The 26,959-nt window shown below is 44.8% G+C and overlaps 2 protein-coding genes across 7 annotated transcripts in view; one reads left to right on the plus strand and one right to left on the minus strand.

Moving 5' to 3' along the window:
* Nucleotides 1–26,959, plus strand: part of RECQL5 (RecQ like helicase 5) — a 37,234-nt gene that overhangs the window by 3,699 nt on the left and 6,576 nt on the right. For 3 of the 4 annotated variants that reach the window (XM_027691949.1, XM_027691951.1, XM_027691950.1), the window contains exons 5-11: nt 80–185; nt 672–783; nt 2,938–3,100; nt 3,449–3,531; nt 24,566–24,793; nt 26,264–26,363; nt 26,848–26,884. In XM_027691949.1, the coding sequence (XP_027547750.1) occupies nt 80–185; nt 672–783; nt 2,938–3,100; nt 3,449–3,531; nt 24,566–24,793; nt 26,264–26,363; nt 26,848–26,884 (829 nt within the window). Of the gene's footprint in view, nt 1–79; nt 186–671; nt 784–2,937; nt 3,101–3,448; nt 3,532–4,855; nt 5,041–24,565; nt 24,794–26,263; nt 26,364–26,847; nt 26,885–26,959 lie in introns of those variants that run through there. The other variant, XM_027691952.1, reaches the window with a different exon arrangement.
* On the minus strand, nt 5,110–20,959 carry SMIM5 (small integral membrane protein 5). Of its 3 annotated transcripts, XM_027691956.1 has the most exons (6): nt 17,619–17,691; nt 14,660–14,800; nt 14,140–14,283; nt 12,395–12,548; nt 10,689–10,991; nt 5,110–5,801 (listed from the first exon to the last, which is right to left on the minus strand). In XM_027691956.1, exons 4-5 carry the CDS (start codon nt 12,519–12,521, stop codon nt 10,879–10,881), a joined length of 240 nt encoding a protein of 79 aa, XP_027547757.1. In that variant the 5' UTR covers nt 12,522–12,548; nt 14,140–14,283; nt 14,660–14,800; nt 17,619–17,691; the 3' UTR covers nt 5,110–5,801; nt 10,689–10,878. The 3 variants fall into 3 exon arrangements, with proteins under 3 accessions (XP_027547757.1, XP_027547759.1, XP_027547758.1); XM_027691958.1 differs by lacking the exons at nt 14,660–14,800; nt 17,619–17,691 and adding an exon at nt 20,833–20,959; XM_027691957.1 differs by lacking the exon at nt 14,660–14,800 and having other exon boundaries at nt 17,619–17,695.

Raw genomic sequence — 26,959 nt, forward strand, 5'->3', positions numbered from 1 at the left:
AGTGAGACGCTTCTTGCCTGGGACTGTATTTGCAGCTTTGTTGATTGGCTTCAGACAGTGTGGTGGACTTTGTTTCCAGGTGTACTCGGGCTGTGGGATCGTGTACTGCAGGATGAGGGATGTGTGTGACCAGCTGGCCATTGAACTGAGCTACCGAGGGGTGAAAGCCAAGGCCTATCACGCAGGTACTGCTGCCTCTCTCAGGAGCTGGTACAACTGAACTGTGCCACCTCTAAGACCTGGGTTGGGGCTGCCTAGAAAAGAGCTTTCTAGGCATGGTCTGCACTGTGCCTGATGCTCACATGTCAGGTCTGTGAGATAAGTGCAGGGCCTTCACCAGAATGGCATTCCCCTCTCTCCAGAACTTTTGGGTCTGGCATGGCCTAAATATAACAACTGCTTTTATCCCGGGGGAGGGGAGCTAAATTTTCCTCTTTGGAATAGAAACAGCTGCTTCTGACTTCTGCTTGGTCACAGGCCAGGCCAGTTTAAACAAGTGCAGAAAGGACTGTGTCAGTTTTAGTGAGGCTTGCAGTGAGGGAATGGAGGAGGAGAAAATCCTCATTTCTTTGTTTGTTTTTGTTTTGGGGGTTTTGTTTGTTTGTTTGAGTTTTTTGTTTTATCTGGGGGGCTTTGTTTTGTTGATTCCTTCCCTCTCTTTCCCTTCCCAGGACTCAAGCCAGCTGACAGGACTTCCATCCAGAATGAATGGATGGAGGAGAAGATCCCTGTTATTGTTGCAACCATCAGCTTTGGAATGGGAGTAGACAAAGCAAACGTCAGGTGTGTGAGGCTGAGTGTTGGGCACCACCAGAGACTGAAACCTGAGCAGTGGGAAGGAAAAGTCTCAGTCTCTCTGTTAACTGATACACCTGACTCAAATGCCTGAGGAACACTTGCTAAAACCCACAAAACTAGAGCTGGGAGGTTTTAGCTTAGAAGCAGCAAAAACAAACCTGGAAGGGCTTTGTAAAGAAATCAAACACAAGGCAGCAGAGCTCCTCTTTGCCAGTCATCCCCAAAATTAAGAAAATTGGAGGAATGCTTGTTTTCTGCCACACCCCCCCGGGTTTCTGAGAGAGCCATCTCAAGGCACTCACAGCTGCCTCTTTCACTTCCCTTAGTGGAACAGTTGCCGTTAAAAAGCAGTGGGAAGAAATTCTGCACCTAAAATAATTCATGCACCCTCTACTAAAGTAGTCAGAGCCAGCCTTTTTTTGGAGATCTCTCTCCTCTTGCAATGCAAGGGGAAAAAATAGCAGTTCACAAATGGCAATAACCATATAAAAATACAGCTCTAGTCCAAGGCTAGAACTTTGCACATGGTTTCAATTCCTGCTCCTCTGGGATTTCTGTCACCATAAGGGCTCTGTGTTAGAATTCCTGCCCTGCATTATAGCTGTGCTGAGTGAGTATTGGGATCACTTCATGGAGGGATCATTCAGGTGCAACTCAGACAACACCCACAACAGACCTGATCTTTACTCTAAAATCCACATAAAACAGTTTCTCTGAACACTGTGGGAGAGGGGCAGGACATCAATTCACAACTGTGCCATCCCTCTGTCTGTGTCACTGCTGCCAGGAAACAGTGACAGACCACTTTACTCCTTGATGCATATTACCCAACAGAGAAATGAGAAGTCTCCTAGGACAGCAGCATGAGTTAAGGACCTGCTGAAGCCACTCTGCCCTGTCCAGTGATCATTAAAAAAAGCAAAAAGTAACTGAAATGTTAGAGATTGATCAATGGCTGATTGAGAGTGAAATACAGCTGAAACACACTTGTAATCTGGTTGGTTTCCAAGGAATGGAGTTAAAATGACTCTTTATAGGATGTTTTTAAAATAGTTTAAAGGACATTATACCAAAGTTAACAAGGCACTGCTGCCTAGCCTCTGCTCTGTGCTGGCAGATTTATGAGTATTTGTGCATATGTTATCAAGGAAGATCAGGTCTGACAACTTCTAGAGGTGACTCTTTTGGGCAAAAGGGAAAACAGAGGTGGTGTCTCTTTTGGATGGAATCTGCTGCTCTCTCTTCACTGTTAATTCAGTTTTGCTTAAGATTATTTATCAATTTCTTCAGTAAACTTCCTGATGGCCATTAAATATGTGGGGCTCTGATGGTTCCTGCTTGGCCTGTTCCTGGGGTGTTTGTGTTTGAAGAAACACGTTTGCTTGCTTTTGTCATTTAATCTTCAGCTACACCCATATGCATCATACCTGCCCTTGGGACATGCTGGCTTTGAGGCAGACTGGTATTTAAAAAATTGGCAGTGTTACTGTTCTGTAAAATCCTCTCAAAGCAGGTATAAGCTGAATTGCTGAATAGTCAGGTACTGGCAGGTTTAAAGCAGTCTTGCAGTGGTGTGTTGAAAACCTTCCTTCAGAGATTACATAAAATGTAGTAATGATTCTATAGTCATATTTGCTGGCTAGGAAAGGGTGCCTTCATCTGCAAGTGAGCACAGTGAGACAGAGTTTCCCATGCAGACTTTGGCAAAGAAGTGTCTTTTGAAAGTCAAGTATTTAAAAATGTCTTTTGTAATGGTGAAATTGTATTCCACAAAAAAACCCTTTTTAATGAATGCTGTGTTTTATGGTAAAATCTCCCAAACTCCTTAATCCAATGTCTTTATTCTCAGTCTTCATAGCTGTACAGTTGTTTGCATGTTTGGGATATCCATGTGCTCATTCCTTTCTATCCATTTGGCATGTCATCCTGCTCACCTGTTGTCCAGATGCATTTTTTTCCCTGTGTGTTAAGAGGACTTAAACTTCTCTGTGCAAAATCCCTTGCTGTTCTCAATCCTCTCTGTCTTTTATGCTTTTGCTGCCCTACTTTTTACTGCTGTTGGTGTCCACAAACACTACAAATGTGTGAAATGCTCTTGAGAAACCTGCAGCCTTGTGTTTCCTGTTTTATCCCGTGCAGGTTTGTTGCCCACTGGAATATTGCCAAGTCAATGGCTGGATATTACCAAGAGTCTGGCAGAGCTGGGAGGGATGGGAAGCCATCCTGCTGCCGCCTGTATTACTCGAGGAATGACCGGGATCAAGTCAGCTTCCTGATTAAGAAGGAGCTCTCCAACATCCAGGTGAGAGCTGCAGAAGAGTATCCACCTGCCCAGATATGCAGCCTTTGCTCTAGTCTGGTTTCCCTGCAGTAACCTCTGAATAATCAAAGATGAAATGAGGTTTTCTGGGTCTAGAACTTCTGGAGCCCTGTTTCAAGGGACAGGAGAAGGGAGTGAAGCAGGAAGGGAAAGGGCTGCCAGACCCAGCTCTGTATGAGAGACGTGGGTGAGCAGAAATCTGGAGCAGAGACAGGATCTGTACCTGTTTGCCATATTGATCAGAAGGGTTGGATTTGGTCATTGCTAGAGTTACTTTACCTGTTTATATTTAAATTGAAGACTATAGTTCCTGTCCCCATCTACTTTCAGGAAAAAAAAGGCACCTTAAAAGAATCTGACAAAGCTGTGATGAAAGCTTTTGATGCCATTGTGAACTTCTGCGAGGAGCTGGGGTGAGTGCACTTCTTTCAAACACTGATGTTAATGTTGGGGAAACCATGCCCTATCCCTCCCAGGGAACTGTTATGGTTGAGATTGATCCTGCATGTCCAGGAAAAAAAATACTGAATTAATTGCTTGATATTTTGCTGTCTGGGCTGAGGAAGGTGTCCCTGAGAGTTCTCTCATCACTCCCACCTCTGAGTTAAGTGAGATGTTGGTCTTGGAGCCTCACCAAGTGACATGGGGATGTTAAACTATAACTCCTCTGGTGATGTATTTTACAATGTTCTGTCTTTGATGATGGGTTGACTTAGTTGCATTTGCTTTTGTTTTGACTCTCTCCTCCTTCACTACATCACCTCTCTCCTAAGGGGACAAACAGAGAGCCTAATCAGCATGGGATGGAAGCATTTAGATTTAATGTTTCTGTAAATCTCAGGGGCTCTACACTGCAAAGTACTGGGTATCTGTGATTCTCATTGACCTTGCAAGGTGCTTAGAATGTTTTAGAAACAGGCTTAAATTATGGATGTGCCCAACCTAAATGCAGACTAGCAACCACAATGTGCATTGTTCAGGTTTAGTGCATGCCTTGTAAGCTGTAATTGTACTAATTGCTGTTTTATGCTGGATAAGACATCAAAGCTGTAATTTTGTCAAGAAGAGAGCAGTGTGTGTTCACTAACTGGAAATGGTCTTCATGTGTCTTGCTTACAAGTTCTGCATTTCATTTCACTTTTCACACCTGAGTCTAGGACAACTTTTTCAGCATGAATGTAATGTGCTTCTTTTCTGATGCCTTGGTGAGCGTTTTGTCATGTTTGTCCTTGTTGTCATGCTTGGTAAACAAATCCTGGTTTTTATGGGATAGTCTTTTTTGTAATGAAATATGACACAACACTGAGTCCTTGGGCACTTGAAGGAGCACTTCTTTGCCTAAAGTTGAGGTGATGCTGTGAAGTAGCTTCTAGGAGGCTTCTTGCTCTAAGAATTTGATCCACTTGGCTGAGTAGGTCTGCTCCTTCTGCTGTGTGTTACCAGCTCGCAGAGGGGCAGAGGGCTGTTTGTGTCTGGGGTTTGTATAATCATAGAATGGTTTGGGTTGGAAGAGACCTTAAAGACCACCCAGTTCCCCCCACCTGCCATAGGCAGGGACACCTTCCACTAGACCAGGTTGCTCCAAGCCTCATCCAACCTGGCCTTGAACACTTCCAGGGATCCAGGGGCAGCCACAGCTTCTGTGGGCAACCTGTGCCAGGGCCTCAGAATAATAATCTGAGTATCACTGATCTAATTAGAAATCACGTGTCCCATACTTTTTCTTCCCACCCCCAGCTTGGTCCATTCTTCCTGCTGTATAACATGCCACATGCATCCCAGTGACACATATTGCAGCACCACTGACTGAATTCCCTGCTCATAACTGTGCAGGACACTGAGGTGATACGGAAAGAAATGCCACGTTGCATTTCTTTTTTACATACTGAATTAATACAGTTCTATTTACCATCCAAACAGTGAAAGCAAACCTTAAGCTCTGACCTTGCAAAGTTATAAATAAGAACAAATAAAGACTGTGTACTGGCAAGCAAGTTTTTGCATAGTATATTTAGGCTATTGTCCAGGTATGACAGGAGAACAATGGTATAAGCTGCTTTTTGAGAGTGGGTTTAGACAAAGCTTTCAGTGCTCAGAGTTTCCTATTGCTCTTTTGCAAGGTGAAAAAAAAAAAAAAGAACCACGTAGCTGCAGCAGCAGAAGACATCTTAATCAGTTTTGGGGGTTAGCCACCTCTAACTGGTGGGTTTGCTTGAAAGATGAAAATCGGACAGAGGTGAGTTGACTTTGGTATTTGGCGAATCACGCAGTTCCTGAGCACAGACAGCCCGATGTACTGAGTTTGCTGTGGATCTGCAGAACAACTTGTAGGCATTGGGGCATTGCTTTTGATGCAGGAAAGTTACATGGGGAGAAATAAACACCCAGGGAGAGAAGATGAGGAAGCTTTCTGTGAACAACACAGTCAGGTTGTAGCTGGGCTGATTCTTGCTCCAAGTACCGCGTCTTTACGTCGCTGTCTTTGTGCCGCTCTGTTTGTGCCTTGAAGATGTGCAGCACCCAAAGATAGCAGCAAATAAAATGAGAGCAATAAAAACAAGACAGAAGATGCCAATCACCACCAGCCCTCCAAGAGCCCAGTCACTTTTTGTAATCAGTGTCTTTAGGTCTTCCAGAACTGAGGATGCCTCTTGCGCTGGTGACATGCTGGTTTTCCACCCTGCTGGGGGTAGACAAGAACAGTGTCAGGTGTTGATGTATCCTCTCTATGCTCTGAGCACAGTCCCAAAACCAGTACAGTACCAGAATGCTGTCTGTGCCTACAGGCATCCCCCTTCCAAAAGGAGAAACAGAAATGGGAGCATAAACCAGAAGAAATACAGCTGAGGCCAGTTTCACAATCAGATCTACCAAGATGTAAAGAGGAAAAGCTTCTGGCTCTATAAGATTTTGGCAGTTGAGATTTATTTTAATCATAGTTAATCAATATTTTAAATAATATAGTGTCTCTCCAGCATGTTCAGTATGAACTCTTCATCTCTGTTAGCTGCACAGCCTATACATGAAAACCAAGTATTCAGTGGGAGACTTCCTTGATACCATTAGAAAGATCTCTAAAATAGAGTTGGGGACTGAAACTCTGAGAACACACTGGAGATTAAATGAAGACTTATTTAAAAACAAACAAGCAAAAAAAAAAAAATCCACCCACCAACAATAAGCAAAGATCATGTACAACTTGTTGCTTTTATAAGGCTTAGAGTAGTCTAATTATGTTAAAAAGGGAGTCCTGCTAATGGAGTTTGCTTTAGTAATGCTTTCTGTTACTCTGCAATAGAAGCACAAGTTTTCCTTCCATGAAGTACTTAGGTCCAGTAATAATTTAAACTGGGATCTCAGTGGGTTCTACACTCTTGCTCTTTCACTGATACTTTGCATAATGACTCGGCTGTCAGCCCTCTAAAGAACATCCAGCATCTCTTTGTGAGCATCTTGTGGTTTTACTGAAGGTTCCTTGTTTCTCAAGGGAAAGGGTGGAATATTTCTCACACTTTCTTGCAAATACAACTATGCAGATGTAATACAGGAAGAGATCTTTGTTATTTTTGAAAATTTGTTTGACTTGCTGCCCCTTAGGTATCCTGAGTACTATAAGGAAAAGGATTAGTCCTGTAAAGCATGTTTCATCCTCAGCAGGTCAGATTTGACTAGAAGCACAAGCTTGCACTTGCTGAAGGTTTTGTTTCTTTTTCAGCAGCCAAATACATTCAGTTCATGGTTTGTTTTCTGGACTGATGGCAGATCACCATGCTCAGTCTCTAACCCACAGGCACATGGGACAGGAAAGCTGTTCTGGATAGCTTCCTTTGCCTTCAGAAAGGAGGCAGCCTAGATACTGGTTCTGTAGACCCAAAGGCAGGAACCCTGTGGGACTGCACACCCCCGGAAGTTCCTCTCTCTTTTGCTAAGCACAGTTAACCTCCTGAAATAGGAGAGCTGTATGAGATTTTATAAATACCTGAAGCTGTTGTGTTTGTAGAAGGTATTTCTTCTGTTGCCTCCTCTGCACCCCTCCAAGAGATCCTGGCCTGTGATGAGGGACCCCTTACTGTGCCTTGAGACTTTCAGAGGTAGCCTGGAAGTTACCTTGGTGCTGCAGTAAATGATTAACAGCTGATTTTTCTGCAAAGGTGTGGCTAATATAATCAAATCAAAGACCTTGAGCCTAAATAAAAAGTCCTAATTCAGCTGTTGCTCAGACATCTCTTCCTCTCCATGGCTTTATCCCCTCCTACACCTGTTGTAAAGGCCCACTATGTCCTGTCTGGACAGGATGTGGTGGAGAGGCAGGCTGTGCTTCCTAGACCCTGACTGGATCTGTATTGGAAGCTCCTTTAGGAGACTCCTGTACCTAAAGTGAGACCGTGAACAAGATTGCCCTGCAGTCCAAAATCCGTTGTGACAGTTGACTGACATAAACCCGTTACAGAGCATTGCACTGCTGTTAACTGTAATAAAACTGCCTCCCTATTGCCTTCCTGACTGGAGAAGCCCCGAGGGATGGTTCTGGAGAGCAGTGGGAGGGGAGGAGGAGTGTGGTGTGCGAGACTGCGTGTGTGTAAAAGGAAACTTATTTTTCACAAGCCAAGCAAATGGCTTTGAAACCAGAGGGATAATGTTACAGAACAGAAGCTATTCCATCGAGTCATCAGCAGACCTTCAACCACTTCTGCTGGAGAGGCTGGCCTTGCTGGCTCTTTGAGGTTCCTCAGGGAAAGAAACGACTTCAACACTTTTATCATCAGGACTGAAGTAACGGTATTCTCTTGCAGTTCCTTCTAGCTCACTCAGGCTTTCACAACATGTGCAGGAGTTGCTGTGTTTGAAGCAGTCCCTCATTAGTCTGTGCTTTTCTGAATCTTGCTCTGCATTTTGAAACAGAGGATCCATCCTCACTGGTGCTCCCTACAGGTCCCTATATATGAGTACGGATTGAAGCCAAAAACACAAAAGCTCTTGTGGGTGGTGAGCAGGGACTCAGGGACTGGCACGTTTGTAGTTGGCAGAAGCTGAAGGGCTGCAGTAAACTGGGGACTTGCTGGGCTTCTTTCAGGCCACCCTGATAAGTTGCATGTCTAAATCTCAGCTATAGGAATAGCCCAGCTGACTGCAGGGTACAAAATGGTACAAGGCAGAACATTAGGCCTGTGAGGTCCAGACAAGTGTGTAGAAATTGGTCCAGAGACCCCTCTAAATGGTGCCTACTTCTCTGCTCCAGAAAGCCACCTGAATCCTTTAAATAATTGCTTAATTTTCTGTCCTTCTCTTTGTTTAACAGTGCTGTGTTTATTCAGTTTCTAATTCAGGAACTTAAGGTGGCAGCGATAAGAGAGGAGCCATTTCTCTTGTCCCCCTGCCTGGTATCTGTCAGTGCTTTAACTTGTACCACACTGGGAAACATGCATTTGTAGCTTTTCCTGTTGAGATAAGGCCTGGCAGCTTGTTCCCAGTGACAGCAACCTGTCAGTTGTTGGTATGTGTCCAGCCTGCTGAGCTTCCTCCTGACTTAGCACAGACTGGCTCCATGCTGCTCCAACAGTTCTCAATGGGATTCTGTTCATGTCTGTAGCTGGCACTGTCTAGCACCAGCTAGGAAAGAAAGTGAGCTCTGTTCATTGCTGGGTCTTGTGACTTAATTTAGATACAGAAACATCTGTTGAGTCTGTCTCCTGCAAAAGAGGTTCTGAGGCTGCCGATGCCACCTTGATTGCCACTTGTTTGTGAGTGAAATGAGCAGTGACATATCTGAGAGGTTGGTGTGATGCACCTCTGAATGTTGATTAGACTGAACTGATGCTGTGCTTGAGCTTATTTTACCCTAACATGCTGGTTGGCAGTGAAAGCTTTGGGACAGCCTAATAAAGCCCAGGGCTTTGTTAGTCTGAGTGTAACTGTGCATGCAGTAGCTCATCCTAGTGTAGTCTGCTGTTGGCAGTTGCCAAGGTGGGGCTCAACTATTTACTTTCTGAGGAACATCCTCATCTTCTGCTGGAAGGTTTTTCCTTTTTATTAATTTAAAAGTAACATCGGTAGTTTGAGGAATTTTATTTTTCTTTTAATTCTTAGACTATTTTCTGTGTCACTGGCTGCAGATATATTCCAATGTGCAGCAGCACAAAAATGCCAAATACCCACATCTGGTTTGTTGACAAAAAATAAAGTTCTTAAACATAAGAAACTACTGACGTAATGTGCTTTTTACCAATCTGGGTGCAGGCATCAGAGAAAAGACATTTCTTTACAAAGTTTTCTTTATTTTTTCTCCCTTTTGAAGTGTAAAGAATATTTAAAAGCCCACTGTTAAAAACTTGATGATTCTATTCTCCCTAGCTCGATGTTGCCCCTGGCACATACATGTGTAATCCTTTTGCCTCCTCTGCACTTAGCACTTGGGATACAGGGGCTGAAGGTGACTTCTCTAGTGCATGGAACTTTTTATAGCTTCTCAAAAAGGTGTTTGGTCTCACATTTGGTGCTGAAAGACCAGTGGCTTTGAGTTGTGCAGTATTTTGGCCTTCCACTGGGCTGGCCCAGCTGTGAAAGTCGTGGCCTGTGCCACAGCCTTGTACGTACATAAATCCCTTTCGGAAGTTCACCGGAGCGCAAACCAAACATACACAGCGGCTGCAGCATGGAAAAGGGATTTATTTGCACTTGTTAACTCCAGCAGCACAGCCCATTCTTGGCTCTGCTCTGTCACTGTGCCCGCTGTCAGCTGCTGCTCACATACCCTGAAGTGACGGTTACCACGGTGCACGTCACTCCTCCAAAATGCCTTTGTGCCTGCTCATAAACATACCCTTGGCATAATGTTTATGTCCACTAAAATAAACTGCACGCAGTGCAGGGAGTCAGGCCACAGATCCCTCAAGCAAGGGCAGGGATTTGTTCATCTCCTGTAGCTCCCATGCTCTGCAAGAACCATTCATCTGCAAAAAGCAGTAGAACCACACAGGGGGGTGGGGAGGGAGCACGTTTAGCAGCAGCGTGATCAAAATAAGCTGTGGTGTTGGTGAGTTGTTCCCTTTTGCCTTCGTCTTTCTGTTTACAAAGAATATTCCACATGATCTGAATTTTTTCTTCGGCAATTTCACCTCATTGTACCACCAATGAAATGACACCAGGAGCACTTGTTACCAGCTGTTCTCAGAGCCTCAGCTGGCACGTCTGGATCAGAAGGTCCATGATTTGTTGTTTTCAGCAGATAACTCAGCTAAACATGTCTCCTGCAGCTGGTTTTTGAGAGAGCAGGTTTGGGCTTGATCCATGATCACCTGAGCATGTGGTGATGTCAGTGAGTTTTGCTAACGCCCAGCACCATCCTTCTGGATTAGCCACCTGTGAGGAGAGCAGCCACTGCCTGGCATGTGGTCCTGGACGTGTTCTCTGCTTTGGTCTGTGGCTCCGTGCTCACAGAGGGGATCCTTGGCTGGCCCAGCTGCAGGGCTGTCTTTGGGAAAGCTGTCTCTTTTCTCAGCAACTTGTGTCCATGCCCTCCCATCCCATCCCACCCCAGAAAAGGGAGACAGTGATGGTAAAGGAGCTTTACCTTTCTGGTCACAGTAGTGGCTGTCACAGAGAGAAGGAATTCTACGCTGTGGTTTCTGGTCCTTTGAGTCATGTTAATTAATATTGTTATTGCCATTTTCAGTGAGCTAGTGTGGAAAGTCATTCCCATAGGACTGAATCATGATGTCCATGTGTGTCCTTGATAGTAGGTTGTGTCACCTCGTTGCACTTCACGAGCGGGCAGTCGGGCGGACTTGGCTCTTCCTACCTCTGGTCTCATCACAGCCACAGCAGCTGTAGCAGCAGCAACTGCAGGCAATGATCATGAGCACCAGAACAGTGACTGGAAAAAGAAGCAAAGGATATTGTTTCATGGTGTTGGAGCAATCCCTATGCCTCCTGCAAGTTGTTTGTTGAGCAGCAAAATGAACAAAGCCCGGTTTCTTGTGAATTTTTTTTGCCTTATATACCCAACTTCCCCCCTCCTAAGTTCCTGCTCCCTTGTATTTGTTATCCATTTAATCTGGACAATCATTACCTGGTATTTTGAGATCTTAAGAGCTAAATACCAAACCATGTGGGGGTTTACCTTCACCTGCCTCATGGGCTGTTGTTTAGGAGCTGACATGCAGTTACTAAGCAGAGCTATGTGCCTGGAAAGGAGGAAAATCCAACTCTGCCCATAGTTGTGTCAGAGGCAACTCAAGAGGGTTTGGTTGCTCAAACTGTCAGTTGTATTTCTGAAGAGAGCATGCAGTGTAGCCTTTAAGGATAGATATTTATGACTGGGTTGGCTTTACTCTTTCTTCTGTATTTAGCTTGAAAAAATAGATACTTCAAATGCAGAGTTTTGTTTCACAAAGCAGTGGGCTAACTCCCTGATATTCTCCTCTAGCCATGATGGTTGGCATTGGGAGGGATATATTAGTTTATCTGGAGTAGAAAAGGATGACATGTTTCATCCTGCAAAACACATAACAGTGTGTGAACGTGCATGTGTGTGTGTGCATGTGTTCCTTCAAAGCCTGGAGCTGGGCTGCCAGGTATCTGAACCTGTGGGGAACCAGCTGTAGGTATGAACAAAATAAAGCAGCAGGTGTGACTTTCTGAATTCCAGCCCAGGGAGGAGTGTCCAGTTGGATACACACCCTTCCTTTTGTCTGGGAGCAAACTGTGTTTTTGAGGAGGAGGGCCTGTCTTCCTTCCTGCTTGTTTTTCCCATCGTATAAACAAACTTCATCCCCCTTGATCAAGCAGTTTTTTGTTATTCCTTCCATGCCATCCCCACACAGAGCAACAGGAGAGATCTTGCCATTACCAGAGGTGAATAAATAGGCTCATCTGAAGTGTACTGGCTTCCACTGAGCCAGGAACAGGAATGACACTCAGAGTCTCACTTAAGTGTCTTTTGTGGCAGGGAGATGCCCTAATACCATTTGTCATAAACTATCTCCTATGCATCAAAACATTACAGCAGCTCTGGTTTGGTTAAAATGCTGCTGTTTAAACCAATGTTTAAATATGAGAGCTTTGGGTAAAGCTGTGCTGTTGGCCTGTCATGCTCTGCATCCATGTAGAGATATGTGCTGAGTATTAAAAAAAATTACCTAGAAATTAACCTGGGCCTCAGAGCACAGCCTGGAAAACAATTGCCAACACCACCAACCCACTAACCAAGAGTGTGGCACAAGCTGCCCCTGGAGAAGAGAAATTCTGACACCCCTTGGCCTCCACCAGTAAACTCACCAATGAACAGAAGAACCACACAAAAGCAGACAATCTCCACTGGCTCAGCCTTGGGCAGTTTCTGGAGCTTAAGGAGAAACTTCTCACCAATGCCTTGAATTTCCTTCAGAAAAGTTTCAGTAGACATTCTGTCACAAGCTCTCCAGGCTTTATGCTGTAGAAGAACCAAACAGAGAATAAACCTCTTCACTGACTAATGCTAGGGAGCTGCCAGCCTTCTTATACAGGTGGTGATCACAAGGAAAACAAGTTTATCTGGTCTCAGTCCTTGCTCCCAGTAGCTAAGGTGGAGGACTATTAACTATCTACGTGTTCTAGCACTGTTTTAATTTCAAAATCCAGCTTCGAGGGTGTTTTGTCAACTGCACTGTTAAGCAAAGGCAAAACGGTGTTTCTTCTACAAGGACACTTATTTCAGCAGGCACGGAGTTAGAACTGGACAGTGCCTGCCCTTGGCTTTCAGCCAATGAAAATAAATTTTTTTCTAGCTGTGCTAACTTGTCCTTCCAGAAAGAAGTGCAGTTCTAACTCAACTTGAATTCCAAATGCTAAACTCCAGTGGTACATAGTTTTCAGTTGTTTTTTACTGAGTAACACAAAGTAGACTTCCTTGAAAGCTTCTTGCACTTTGAGCTACAGAAAGCCCCTTCAAAAACTAAGGCATTTATTTCAACACCTCAGTACAATACCATTAATAATGTTTTATCAACCAGTTTTACTGTATGGTGATATTAAGATTTAAAGTCTGCATTCACTGGGGACAGCTGGATGCTTTTCAAGTTCTTACAGATGAATGCAAGGTAAGGGTTTTATTTTAAGCCACATTCTAACTGAGCAATATATGAATTGAACAATGGATGTCCACCCATCAATGCTGGTGATGAGCAAATAAAAGCCCCTGGATCTGTTGGGGAGATGCTCCACAAGGGAGGTTAATCCTGCTCATTAATCCTAGACCTTCTTTATTCTCAAAGTAATCATCAGGAGCTACTGTTACTGAAAATATTAGTGTAACCAAAGTTATGTGCCTCAGTTTTGCCACCAATATTTGCTGATCTTTTGCCCCATGAGCAGGATTTGGGAAGGCATCGCAACAAACTATTGGGCAGGAGACCTGTAGATGCTCAATTTTTTCTTCAGTCAGGAAATGGAATTGGATATTGTTGAGAAACATCCATAGTTTCACCTAAAACAAGTGTTTGGACAGGTCAACACTTGAATGGATTATAACTTTTATGTCATTGTTGTATCAAAATGTGCTAGTTTGTGTGTTTTGTAATAGTCAACACTGGGTTATGGGACTTGAACATTGCAGTTTAATGTCCTGGTCTTAGTGATAACACAAAGCCAAGTGACCAAGACAGCACTTCCAGAACAAGCTAATTCCTTCCTGCACATCTGGATTGGTTACTCAAACAAATGGAGGCTTGGAGTTCAGTTTCTTCTAAACACACTGAGGACAGAGAGACCTTGGCTGTTTCTTTGCATGCTGGGCTTAAATATTACAGTGCCAAGTTAAATTAAGTTTTGTATGTTTATGCAATTCAAAAAGGCTTTTCTTTGTTCTTTTAAATCCAAGCTAAGGAATAAAAATCGGAACCAGCTGGGATGGGGGTGGATGGAAAATCTACATCTACAGAAAGATCTCTGTGCAACTTAGCAGGGAGGCAGAGCTGTGGCCTTTTGACCTGAAAAGGTCACTTTTGAGACTAGGGCTAAATAGTTCTTTCCAGATGACTGCATACCCCAAGTGAGCTGCTCCAGAAACGGCTGCCTTATCCTTTGCACGGTGCTGTGGGATTCTGTGTCAGCAGGTTTTCAGTTTTGTTTCCATTCCAAGAGATGGTGGAGGAAGCAGAGGTGAAGTGATTTGTTTTCTGTTCTTGGCTCTAGAAGAAAAATGTAAAAAAAAAAAAAAAAAAAGGAAAAAAAATTCTGGCTCTAACATCCTGAAAATGTTTGTTCCCTTTGGAGGTGTTTCTGCCTGTCCAGAAGCTCTCCTAGTAAGGAATCTGCTGTAATAACCTTCCATGCCATGCTTTGGACTGCACCAGAAGGAACAAATATAAGAGCCAGGCTTGTGAAGTTTGGGTATACAGTGTAAAATTACTGATTAGGATTGTAGAACTCTGGATTAGCAAAGTGCTTAGTCTAAAATGGAAAAGCGTGTCTCAGTAACGGCCATTCCCCTGCCCATGGTACCTGATCTGGAGCTAAGTGAAGGAGTTTTTATTCTAAAACTTGCAAGGAATGTTGCCTGTTTACCTTGGTCTGAACTACATCAGGGGCAAAGTTTGATGTGTGTGGTGCAGTCTCCAGTCTACCCGTGAGGAAGCAAATGTTTTTCTGCTTGACTGCACTTCTGAATTGCACTCTGGTTCCAAGGGCTCTTGCTGCTTGGGATTTCTGCTTGTGCAGAGTAGCAAAAGGGTGAATAATAAAATAATTCTTAAAGAAAAAAAAAAAGTGAAACTCCCCCAAGAAAGCCAGTTATATTCACAGACTTCTGTATGTTCCATTCTACTTGTATGTTCCATTCTACTTGTGATTTAAAGTCTTTGTTCAGGACTAGTTTTGATTCTGACCTTTTCCCACTTGATTTCAGCGAAACCAAGAGCTCACCCTTGAGATTGGCATAAGGGTAAGAATAGTGCTGTGTCACTTATCCATCTTCCTCTTGTACAACACAACAGTGATGACATTACTTACAAATTTCAGAGTCAAGTTGTAAGAATTAATTCCTTTTTTTTTTGTTATACTGTGTTCAAGGAAGCTCCCAGTTCTGTTACTGCTGTCACCAACAGTAGTAACAGAAAGGTGGTACAGCATATTCATTACTGAAGCAGTAATTGTAATGATTATTACTAAAACAGGCAGCTCTTGGGAAATTTAAAACCTAAGGTTGTAGGTCTGCAGGTTATAGGTTAACTGACAGTTTACTTTCTAGTGTTAGAGTGCTGGCTTAGAGCCTGGAAGAGCCACCCAAGTTACTACCTCACAGATTCTGTGGAGCTTGGAGCAAACGTAATTGTCTGCTGGTGTTTTTCTCCTTGCTCATCATTTTCCTTCCTCAAAACCTCACCCACTGAGGATGAGACCCCTCCAGAGCAGAGGAGACATGGCTGTAGGGTATCAAAGCTGATGGAACTTGTTACAGAAGAAACAGTGAATGACCACAGTGCAGTGTGGTCTTCATAGCACATTGTTAGACTAATGTCAGGAACTTCTGCTCCACAGCTGTAGCCAGAGCTCACATGAAGTGAGAATAAGGTGAAGAGAGGCAAGATGAGAAACTCAGGTGGAAAAGGAAGTAAACTCAATGCTGGTGTCTTGTGACAGGCGGGTTAGAATTTCCTGCTGGGGTGGCAGCTTGAAATCCATGATTTCAGCTGTATCCTGTTCTGGCTGTTCTTTAAGAAATAATTCATCTATCCGGTGTTGCCAGTTGAACTAGATCATCAAATCTTTCTGCCCTTCCCTATGTTACAAGGCACAGCAGAGGAGGGAATATGATAAATCATTTAATTTGGGTTTATTTCTTTTTGAGGAAAAAAAGGTCCAATCTGCCATGTGTCATGAGTTGTTAGGCTTGGTCGAAAAGAGAGAGCACAGTAATGATGCAGGGGAATGGTAACAGCTGCAGGTGTGCTGCTCAGCTGCAAGGATTACATGGCCCTGTAAAACCAAACAGCATGGCCTGTGTTCAGGGCTTATATAGATTCAGATTCCCAGAAAGCACTAATGCAGATTCATCTTGCTGTGCCCACTGAATAAAGCTGTGAAAATTGCCATAATAGCACTGAAATTATCTTTCTGAGTTGTTTTAATGGACTCATGCCATACTGAAGCACTCAAAGAAGTTGGCTGCTCAGTCCTTTTGAGAATAAAGCCATTAAAAAGCCTCAATCTAGACATTTGAGAGAAAAGCCTCAGTCAAGTTCCTTTGTGCTGTGAACTGGCTGTGTGGGAGGGCTTCCAGGCTTCAAGCAACAAAAGGAGCTTTGGGATGACCATGTGTGATGGGGTCCCACATGCCACTGCTTAAAGCTAGTCAGGTTGCTTTAAATCTTTTGGAATTGATGCAAATTGATAGGGGTTTTTTGGTCTGGCTTTGGTTTGGAAAGCTGCATCTGATCTGTGTGTGCACACAGGTGCATCCAGAGTTGAACTGTAGGGAGTGGGCGAGCTGAAATTTACTGCTGAGGAATGAGACACTTGTTTACTCATAACCCTGGTGGTATTTGAGTAGCCTATTTAAGTGCAAAGGACATGCATTTGAGTTTGTGGTTTAGCCCCAGGACTGGAAGTTAGTAAATAGAGGCAGTTTTCCTGGCCTGCCAGTGATGTTTTACTGGTGGCGTGACTTTGGATAAGTCATCCCATCCCTCTGTTGGGTGACTTCATCTCTGCAAAGAGTTGGAACATATAAGCATCATCAGAGGTTTGTTTGTTAATTGTTGTGTGTCCAAGTCTCCAACATGCTGGGAAATCTTTAGATAGGAGACAATAAGTCCCTGGTTTTGTTGCAGTTACAAACTGAACTGGCCTTTACTTGCTCACTGCCTGTTACACTTTGGTCACTGAGCCCATTTAGGTTGGAAGTAGATGAAAGCATCTTGTTTGTTCCTAAGCCAGCCATGCTCCACAGGGGGTCTACTGCTCTTCCCATGATCCTCATCCATTGCTTTTACTGTGCTTTGTGTGGATTTGTTGCTCAGGTAATCTAAAAATGGAGACCACTGGAGGGGGGAATTTGTTGGGAACAAGAAGCTGTCCGTGCCTCTAGTCCTAATGCAGCAGGTCCCAGTGGAGTCAGATCTCCTCCACTGTGCCCGCTGTCCACAGCACCAAAGCTCCAGAGACCTTACAAAGGAGAACCTCCCTGATGTGCCCATCAAACAGAATGCCAGGGCAACATTCCCATTGCAATCTTGTCTTTTTCCCAAGACTGACTGTGGAGAAGCAAATGCTTTGTGTTGTTCTTACTCAGGCAAGTCAAATTGGTTGAAATTGGATCTGTGCAGGGATGGGAAGCCTGTATGGATTGTGGTAGCTTATTTTGTGGGAAGTCTTAGAAGGCAAGCCCAGCCTCATGGAAGGAGGGTGTTGAGCAGCCAAAGGGGAAGGGATGCTTTTTATTCTGATCTAAAACTCCAAAATAAACTCTGACTGTGTTTGGCCACTTTCTAAAGAACACGAAGCTTTGACCAGTTTCAAAACCTACCAGCTTTGTTCTTGAAATGTGCTTCTGATTTCATCTGGATAAGGTCTGCAGTGCTTCCTGTTCCAGAACAATGTGGGTTGCTAGGTGTGACTACAGTCTGGATGCAGTTTGGCATAACGTGTCATAATTCCTGCACGATTGTTTATTGTTCCAAGCTTTTAGTGTACTGCTGAGATGAAAAGGGCCATAGAAATGTAGTTGTATTATCAGTGCATGGTTTTCCCTCATCATTGTTAATGCAATGTTTGCTGCCGTGGTTGTAGTTGACCAGCCACGTGAATCTTAACTATAGTTCAGACAAGCCCTTTTTTTCCTAAAACAGGAGTGAACGGTGCCAGACAGACCTATAATTCATTCCCAAGCAGATGAAAATAGTTTCCAGTATCAAGAGAATTCAGCCCTTTAACAGCACACACCCAAACTGGTAAATTGCAGCTCAATGTCATGGGAGAAAAGTTTTGACTTTGTCAGTTGGTCTGGAAAAGAAGGCCACACATTCCTTCAGATTATAAAGCTGCCCTGACTGGGCAGCCCTTTGGCTGGAATACCCTGTCATCACCACCACCCACTATTTGGAGGTGGGTTTTGAGGCAGCACTGTAAATGTCCCTTCTCTCCCCTACAACCAAATATTAGATTAATATAAAAAGGCACTGAATTCCCTGCAATAGCATTTTCAGTAGCTGAGGTACCCATTGGGGCACTGAGCTGAGTCTTTACACCTCTACTGAGCACCCTGGTTTTCTCCAGTCCATCCCACAAACACATCCACAAAACCCCACGAGATAATTCCTCACTACTAGGAATTTTTTAAGTGGGGAGACCAAAGCACTGAGCCATCCAATGAAAGGAAAAGGTCAATTTTAAAAATAAACCTGGAGCTCTTCTACAAGAGAACTTTTTTTAGGGTTGGTGATGCTTGAATCTAGCCTGAAAGTCTATTCTAATATTAGCAAAATAACCATTCCCCAGGAAGCTGACAGAGAGGTAGCTGTGTGCCTGTGAAAGCCTTGTAGTTACTTCACAAACATAGTGGGATCTATCAGTAGTTTGGTGGTTGAGGTCTGGCAGCTGGAGCTCGCAGGGAGTGCTGGAAACTCCTCCACCTTTCAACAGCCCCCTCTGTGCCCTGTCCTTGGCTGATCTCAGACCTGCAGGTCCCACAAGTTACATGCATTTTTGAGGTTTTTGAAATAAGATGGACTGATCCTAGTAAAGATGTCACCTGGGTGTAGGAACTCAAAACTAAAGGCTACAACAGCTGCTTCCTCAGAGGAAGCCGTTTTGAACCACATCAGCTGTGGCTGTGTGAGAAAGCAGTGAGAGCCCCAGTGGAGGTGAGGACTGGGTGCTACTCTCCTCACTCAGCTCTCTCACAGTCCCTTACAGTCCCTGCTGTCCATGTGTGACTCTGCTCTGGCCCACTGCAGGCTGTGTGATCAGAGGGTTGTCTCACAGAAAGGATCTGCTCTATCAAAACTGGGTTTATTTTGTTCCTCCGCTCCCATAACCGCCCTTACATTGTAATGAGGCTGAGGCCTGTGCACTGTGACAGCTGTAACACAAGCCATGTCCTGCTGCTTTTATCCAGACATGTGTTTCATATTGCTGTTCCTCTCCCCCACACACATGTACAGTGCGGCTGCGGCTGGACAACCCCCCAGCCAAACCCCTTCACATTTTTTTTTTGGCGAGGAAAACTTGGCACGTTTCTCTACCTCCTTCCCTCCCCTGCCCTTCTTCCCTCACTCCTCCCTCCTTCCCTTTTTTTTTTGTTTCCCTAAACTTTGTTTTTTCACATGCTTTATTTGAGAATCCATCTTAACTGCAGCAACCAACCTACACAGACCCTTCATTAGCAGGGTGGAAACTTCCCTCCATCCCCTTGAGCCCAGGGCTTGGCTGGAGGCGTGTGGGTCTTAACTGCTGCATCTCCTCACTCAGGCAGTTCCAATTCGGTGTTTGTACAACACTTAGGTCAGAAAGACCTGCCCTCCCTTCCACGTTAATGGATATGGAGAGAAGTGGAAATACCTGATCCTTAACATTCCTCCCTACAGGCATGTGTAGGATTGGGAAGACATCTTTCTATGAGAACTGGCTTTCTGGCTCTCTGTTTGTAAACAGCTGACTGCCCATGCTCCTCCTGGAAGAGGCTGAGGGGGTCCCAGCTCAGTGCTAGGAGCTGCAAGAGCTTCAACACAGAGAAATCAGCTTCATATGGCAGAAAAAGGGGGTTTATATGATGGGTCTCCTTTGCCAGCGCCCCTTCCCATACCCAGCAGCAAAATGGAGATGGGACAGCAGGCTGTGGGACACCTCTGTAAAACCAAGGCTTGGACTTAATGATCTTAAAGGTCTTTTCCAAACTAAATTATTCTATGATTCTATAATTTTATGTATTTAGGGGATCCTTCGCCTCTCCCTTCCCTTTTCACGGCATGCAAACTTGACGGTCTTGTTACTGTAAACCATAGACCGTGTGTGTGCATCTATGTGTCTCTCAGCAGTGGGTTCCCATGCTGCTTTGAACAGTAAACCAGCATACACCACAGCTGAATTCTTTTTTTAAAAATGTCCTTGTTAGAAGCCGTGTAAAATCTTTCCATTGATTTCTATTGGACACAGATGCTTAACTTGCACAATATGTTAGTTCCCCGACCAGGACTTGTTTTCTATGCTCTCTGTTTGCTCCAGGATTTGGGGGATAAAACTTAGCTGCAGCTGGGAGGAGCTCTGGAGAAATGCTGTGGCTGGCACCCGCTTGGTTTCACACACGCCTGCCTGCGCTGGCAGCTCCTCGCTACAGGCACGAACAGCCCTCGCTCACAGGGGCAGCCCAGCTCTCTTGTCCACACTATTGCTATATCAGGTCACCGCTGTGGACAGTGCCCCGTGCTAGACCTGCTTATTAGCGAAGGTCACATTCTGTAGCAGCACGGAAAAATGAGCAGCCAGGCTTTCTAACCAACAAAAGTTGCTCGGTCCCGCTCGGACCCGAAGCGCTGCGGGCAGCTCCTTTTGTTACAGGGCGGCCGCAGCGCGGCTCTCTGCAATCCGCTTAAAAGCTTTTCTCCTGCCACCTTTGCTCCTCAGTGCCCCTTGCACACAAATTCAGGCTCGCAAGCTCTGCTCCATGGCTCATTCCGCAGGAGCTCCTCGCTAACCAGCGGAAGGTTAAGGTGCCCGAACACCAGCGTTAGCTCAGCCCTTACCCCAGCGCGCCGCCAGCTCTTCTTCTCCTCTTGTTTTTCTTGCCGTCGTCTTAAACTTTCACGTCATCTCTCCCCTCATCCTGGCGTGTGTCTCGCTCCTCGCTCGGCTCCTCTGTGCTCTGCCGCTGACAGCCAGCTGTTGTCTCTGCCTTTTTTTTTTTTTTTTTGTTACTGGTTGTCCTGGAGATCCGAAGTTTCGTGTTACATGTGTGCCAGGGAGGGAGGGAGGGCGTGCGGCAGGGAGCCACCGCGGGCTGGGGCTGAGCCAGCGCTGTGCCAGCTCCGCTGCCCGGGGCGCCCAGGGGCCAGCACTTGTTGCTGTTTTCCTCTGTGCATCTCCCCACAGAGAGGTCTTTTCTTTTTTACCTTTTCATTTCAGCTTTTTCCGGAGTGAGACTTGATTCTTTCCTTGCGATAGTTCGGGGGTGTGTTAAAGCAAGTAACTTTTCTTTACGCTGCCCGGTTTCCTTCTGACTCCTGGGGGAAGGAGTTTTTCTCATGTGTTCATTGAAGGGGCAGAGCAAGAAGTGGTGAGGACAGTGCAGCACTGTAAGAGGGACCTGCCAGGGACAGGGGAGCAGGGGTGATGCTGGGGCAGTGAATTTGCTCCATGCCCTTGGCCAAGTCATTTACTCTCTTGATGCTGTGGTTTTTCCTTCTTGTATTCTGGGGACAGCTGACACCCACTGTCTTGTCTCTGAGGTGAAGTTCAGGTGATGTTAAAGGGATACAGTCCTTCAGAGAGGTGCAACATTAGAATTTCGCATCAACCTCATGATTTGTTCTTCTATCTGATAAAGCTTATTAAGTGGCTTTCACTCAACAAATGGCATCTGCGTAACTGTTTTGTCCTCACACGATTTTTATCTTTTTTAATACTTTCACTTCTTGGCTGTATTCCAAGACTTGATGTCTCATTGAGGTGTTTTTTTCAGGAAGCATTTCTGATGTACCCTTGCCCTCATATGAGGGAATGCTTTTCTTCTGGTAAATTTTGAGAGAGGCAAATCTTCTCTCAGGATATGTAATGTTACTTCTCTCTGACTGTCCATCTGCTTCTACTAATTGCAGGAATGGTGCTCCTGTTTTAGCTGGTGTGCAAAACCAAGGACTACCAAACCCACACTGGTGCAGGTGTGGTCAGTTTAGCATTTTCCTGAAATGTATTGTCACAGACAAAAACGTGTTAATAAACTTGGTTGTTATTTGCTCTTCATCCTATTCCGTAATGTTAAATCAGGGCAGGATGCCTCAAATGAAATAATTTTGTTTAGACATCTTGAGGGCCAATGATCAGCTGTTGAAGGGTGAGGGGAGACAAATAATACAGTTGCATATTTAAAAGATGAAATAATTTTAGGACATGTGTACAGACTGCCATTAGTTTATGTAAATCATCTCCATTTCATGGGCATTAGTCAGGTGCCCATGTGGCTTGGGAAGCTTTCCCCTCTCATGATAATGTACAAGTGACTATGTTTCAGGACCTCTCGTGTTCAGTTAAGCTGTAATCCAGTGATTACCCCCAGCATCCTTGTTAGTAACTCTGGGTTTTGCCTTTTGACTTTAATTATAGGATTGCAATCTTAGTTCTGCAAATGAATTTCCGTTATGACCCAAGTCCTGAGCACCATTGGCTAAAGTGGGGCTGTGGAAGTGGCTCTGTGAAATGGGGTAATTCTTCAGGAAGATGCAGGCAGTTACAGGAACCTGGGTGGAAAGAGCTTGGCTTTGCAGGGCTGATGGGTTAGAAACTACAACTCTTTAAGTTCCAGTGAGTTCAGAGCTGATCTCTGCTTCCACCAAAGCCCTCCCCTGGGGCATCCCACTTGTTTGCTTTAAGGGTCAGAGGTGTGTGTGGATGTCCCTCCCCAGCATAAGCCTGGTGATTAAACTGTAGGAGTGAGGAGAGGGCTTGACCATTACTGTATGCCTCGCTTAACTCTCATACAGATCAGTGCATGCGAGAGAAAGAGCCATGGGCTAATGAGAATGCCTGCCTGTTTTCTTTTGGGGAAACAAAAAGCTGACTTGCAGCTCGCTGACATTTCTATAGTCACGTTGCATTGGCAGGGCAGGCAGCACCAGTAGCTCTTTTGGAAAGGCAGGACAAGGGGATCGAATGTGTTGCCCCCATCCCAGTCCCCCCACCCTTCCCCACCATGTGAAAGGAGCTCTTTGAGTGCAAGAGGAGAGTGAGTCAGTGTGGCTCTGCAGGGGGATATAAAGCCAGCTTTGTCGTAGCCCTCTCCAGCCTTCAGCTCCCTACACCGTGCAGAGCAAGGTCACACTGGTGCAGCCTGCTCACCTGAGCAGTGCCAGGTCCTTTGTGCTTCAGCACTGCTGTGGAGTCAGGAATCTGTAACCTGTGCCCCTTGGCACATCAACCTGCCGGGCTGTGGGAAAGAGCAGCCTCTACAGACCCTGGCAGGGTTTGTTTGTGGTGCTTTGGTAGACATGCACTTGTGTCCCCCCCCCAAACACACACGCGAGTTAAGAAGAAAACTGCATTTGTTAGATCTCTGGCAAGTTCAGACATGCCTTAAAGGGTTTATAATAAGAATAAATGAAGTGCTCACTCTCTTACTTTTCCCCTCTGTGACCCACTTTTTGCAGATGAAGTTGGTAAGCCAACTAGGGCACTCCTTGGCAGAGAAGAAAAATCTCCACTTTGTTCTTCTTTGTAGTAAAATAATTCTCTTCTAAAATAACTCTTGTTCCCTCTTGGCTGCGGGATTTGATCTCTAAATGCCTGATGAAGTAGATGTTTCTGTGTATTTAGTATCAGCATTTTGACTGAGAGACAACTGGCCACCTCTGCTGTGCAATTCAAGTTTTAAAAAGCTCCTCTAAACTCTTCTTTCTTAAAAAACCAAAAAAAGTAGCTTCCTGGTTCTTCTTTAGTGAAATCAGTGTATTCACTGGTTTAAATTAAGGAGTGTTCTAGAAGAGAAATTACTTCCTGCCTGTATTGCTAATGAGCATATTTCTGTCACCAAACTCTTTTTTACATACCCAAAAGCAATGCCAAAAATCTTTTGAAGATTTCTAGAAGAATCTAATCATTTTCACATGGCTAGTTTGCTAAGTCTGGTAAACTGATTGTGCAATACTGTATGAGTAAATGGACTGGTTTTCATGGATGTAGGACCCCAATTTTGGCTGCTGATCTGGAGCATGTGGGAGCAGATCAAGACCCAGGCATGTGTTACCTGAATGATGCTCCCTTGTGACCTCAGTCTGGACTCTAATTCTGGGACTTAATTTACATTCCTGTGTCTTCAGATATAGATTTCTTCACCTTCAAACCACAAACAGTAAAATGAGAAGCTCTTCAATGTGGAATATACAGATACACTCTGAGGTGTAGGGATCAACTCTTCACATATTTATCTTACAGCCATGCTGATAGGACATGGAATATGTTTGGCCAATGATACAGAATTAATAACTGCATATTTCATAAACTTCCTTTTGCAGGTCTCAAAGATCTAAAAGGATTTAGCAGAAGAGATTAATGTCAGTGTTTGTTTCACGTGTGGGGAAGTGGAGGCAGAGAGACCTTAAGCAATGTGCCAGGAACAGAACCCCACTTAGCCCTGTGATTCCTGCTGGAACAGGCATTCTGTGGGGGAAAAAAAAGACTCAAATCTGTATCAACAAACACCCTGCATTTGGAGGGTGGAGTTCTCATGAATAAAAATAACGACCAGATCACTTCCCTTGTGTTTAGATGTCGCCACGCTGCCATAGCCAAGTACTTCGGCGATGTCACCCCACCTTGTAACAAGTGCTGTGATTTCTGCAAGAACCCAGGGGCAGTGAAAAGGCAACTGGAGTCACTGGAACGCTGCACCAACAACTGGAGCAAAACCTGCATCGGGCCCACTGGTTCCTCCTGGGATGCCTACGACCCAGAGCTGTACGAAGGCGGGAAGAGAGGCTGCAGAGGTTTTAGCAGGTCTGTGCTGGAGAGATAAAACTCAGCTTATAGGAACTATCAGAGAAAAGAGCATCTCCCAGCTGCAGGCCCAGCCACTCCTATTTTCAGCACATGTTTCTGTGTGGATGGTATTTTCCTGTAACTTCCTGGCAGCAGGAGCTGGAATTCCATTTTCCACACACTTTGGCAGCCTTGTTCACGTTCGTGTCCCAGAGAGCCAAAAGCTGTTTTGACAGACCTAAGAATTGCCCTGCAGAATGTAATTGGCTCAAGAAACTAGCCTGAAATTTTTTGAAAGCAGCAAGTGGGCTCAGGCTGCTCACAGTCACAAGATCAAAAATGTTTAAATTGAGACCAAGATGACGTGGTCCAGATTTCATTCCCGACTCAGTATAACTGCCTGTGGGCCAGCAGGCTGGGGGCCACTGGCAGAACTTTAGTCACCACAGAGGGTGCAATGGAGTGCCAGTGTCAAATTCTTCTGCAGATTGTGAAATTTTAGTGTTTTCCCGTCAGGCTGACAGCAAAAGGAATATGTGCAGTGGAAAACATGATTAATTCTGTAAAATGCTTGGCAGTGTGGAGTTGACAACTTCTCCTTCTCCTTGTTCTCTGGCTGAGGTGCAGTGATTGTGCAGCTTTGTCAGGATGAAGTTTCGCTGCTGGCACTGCCCGTGAAGCTCTGCCAGGATAAACAGTGCTGTTGGACTGGCCTGGCCCTGCTTTACCTTAAACAGCTTGAGACTGGTGGCTTTTTTCTTCAGGCTGAGTCAGAGGAAACTGGTACTTGTGACCTAAGACTGTGTTTGGTCTCACGACCTGAAAAGCCACGGCCAATGCTGTTGTACAGCACCGTGTTTGCCACTTGATTTATTGAACCTCTCCATGACTTGATTGTAGTTTCCTTTGATTGTTTGATTGGAAATTGTAATAGTCAACAGCCCTAAAGCTCTGATTTGTGATACCTGTAAGTTTTGGCTGTGGCAGCTGTGGGAGGCAGCAAACTCCTGGGCTACATGTGGTGAGGATCAGCTGCTGCATTTCAGTGCATTAGTGATGGGGATTTCATTTACTACAACAGGCTGTGAACAGCTGAGGCTGAGGAATGGATGCTGTGCCCTTTCTGCCATCTCTGCTCCCAGGGCAGTAGTGACTGATGAGGTATATGGCAGGAGTCAGTGACTCCTCAACCCCATGGGACAATCTGGAGGAGCTTAAATGGAGCCCTCCATTCTCAGAGTGTTAGTTAAGTGCTACCAGTTCATGCCACCGCTAACTAAAGTTCATGGGATTAACAAATCCCATGAATTTTTGGAGGACACTCTCAGCTGTCCAGGTTGAGGGATGGCAGTGAAACTAAAAGCTAAGAGTTGTTCAGAAAGGATGTGGGAAACATCACTGGGGTGGCCTAGGCTTTCCAGACCTGTCCCCCAGGTAATGCTGCAGCTACAGAAATGCTTGCTCCTCTTGTTTCCCTGACTTATCCAGGTACGATGAAGAAAGCAGTGGGAATTGGGAGGAAGACAACGAAGAGCGTCGGAAGCGGGAGTGGGACAACTTCTACAAAAAGCAGATGAGTCTGCGCAAGGTGAGTCGGTGTAAGAGATACCCGGATTGTTTGCTGTGAGCTTGTCTTACAGCCATAAAGGCTTCCTGGCACTAGTGGAAGTAAATTATTGCATCTTGCTGTTGCTTGTTGTCTTTTGCTTTTTGTACCTCTGCTTTTTCTCATGTTCTCCATATTCTGGGCCAGTCCCATAATAGGAAGAAATGCAGCTGATTCATGTACTGGTTTCTCTGCAGTGCTATCAAGAGGATTCTGTTGTCTTTAATACCCCTGGTAGTAGTAAAAACAAATTTCCCCTGTCAGCTTCTCTTATATATTCCTATAGCAAAGATGAAATTTTGGCTTCGATTCTCATTCTTTGTCTTCTTTCCCCTATTTTGGTGCTTTTGTAACTTCAGCTTCAATTTTCCCTGGAGAAGGGGTATAAAATATGTCTCTTGTGCTTCTAGACCTGCATGTGCATTGCAGAAATGGAAATGTTTGACTGATCTTTGTTTTCTTCCAGGGCAAAGAACCAGAAAAGGAAGATTTTGTTCCTCCAAGTAAATACCTTCTTTGATTTATAGTGGACTTTCTTTGGGAGAAGAAAGTCTTGTATTTTACAGCTGTGTATAATT

This window comes from Neopelma chrysocephalum, unplaced genomic scaffold (genome assembly GCF_003984885.1).
Source record: "Neopelma chrysocephalum unplaced genomic scaffold, ASM398488v2 Primary Assembly neopelma1_84, whole genome shotgun sequence".
In the NCBI taxonomy this organism is placed as follows: domain Eukaryota; kingdom Metazoa; phylum Chordata; class Aves; order Passeriformes; family Pipridae; genus Neopelma; species Neopelma chrysocephalum.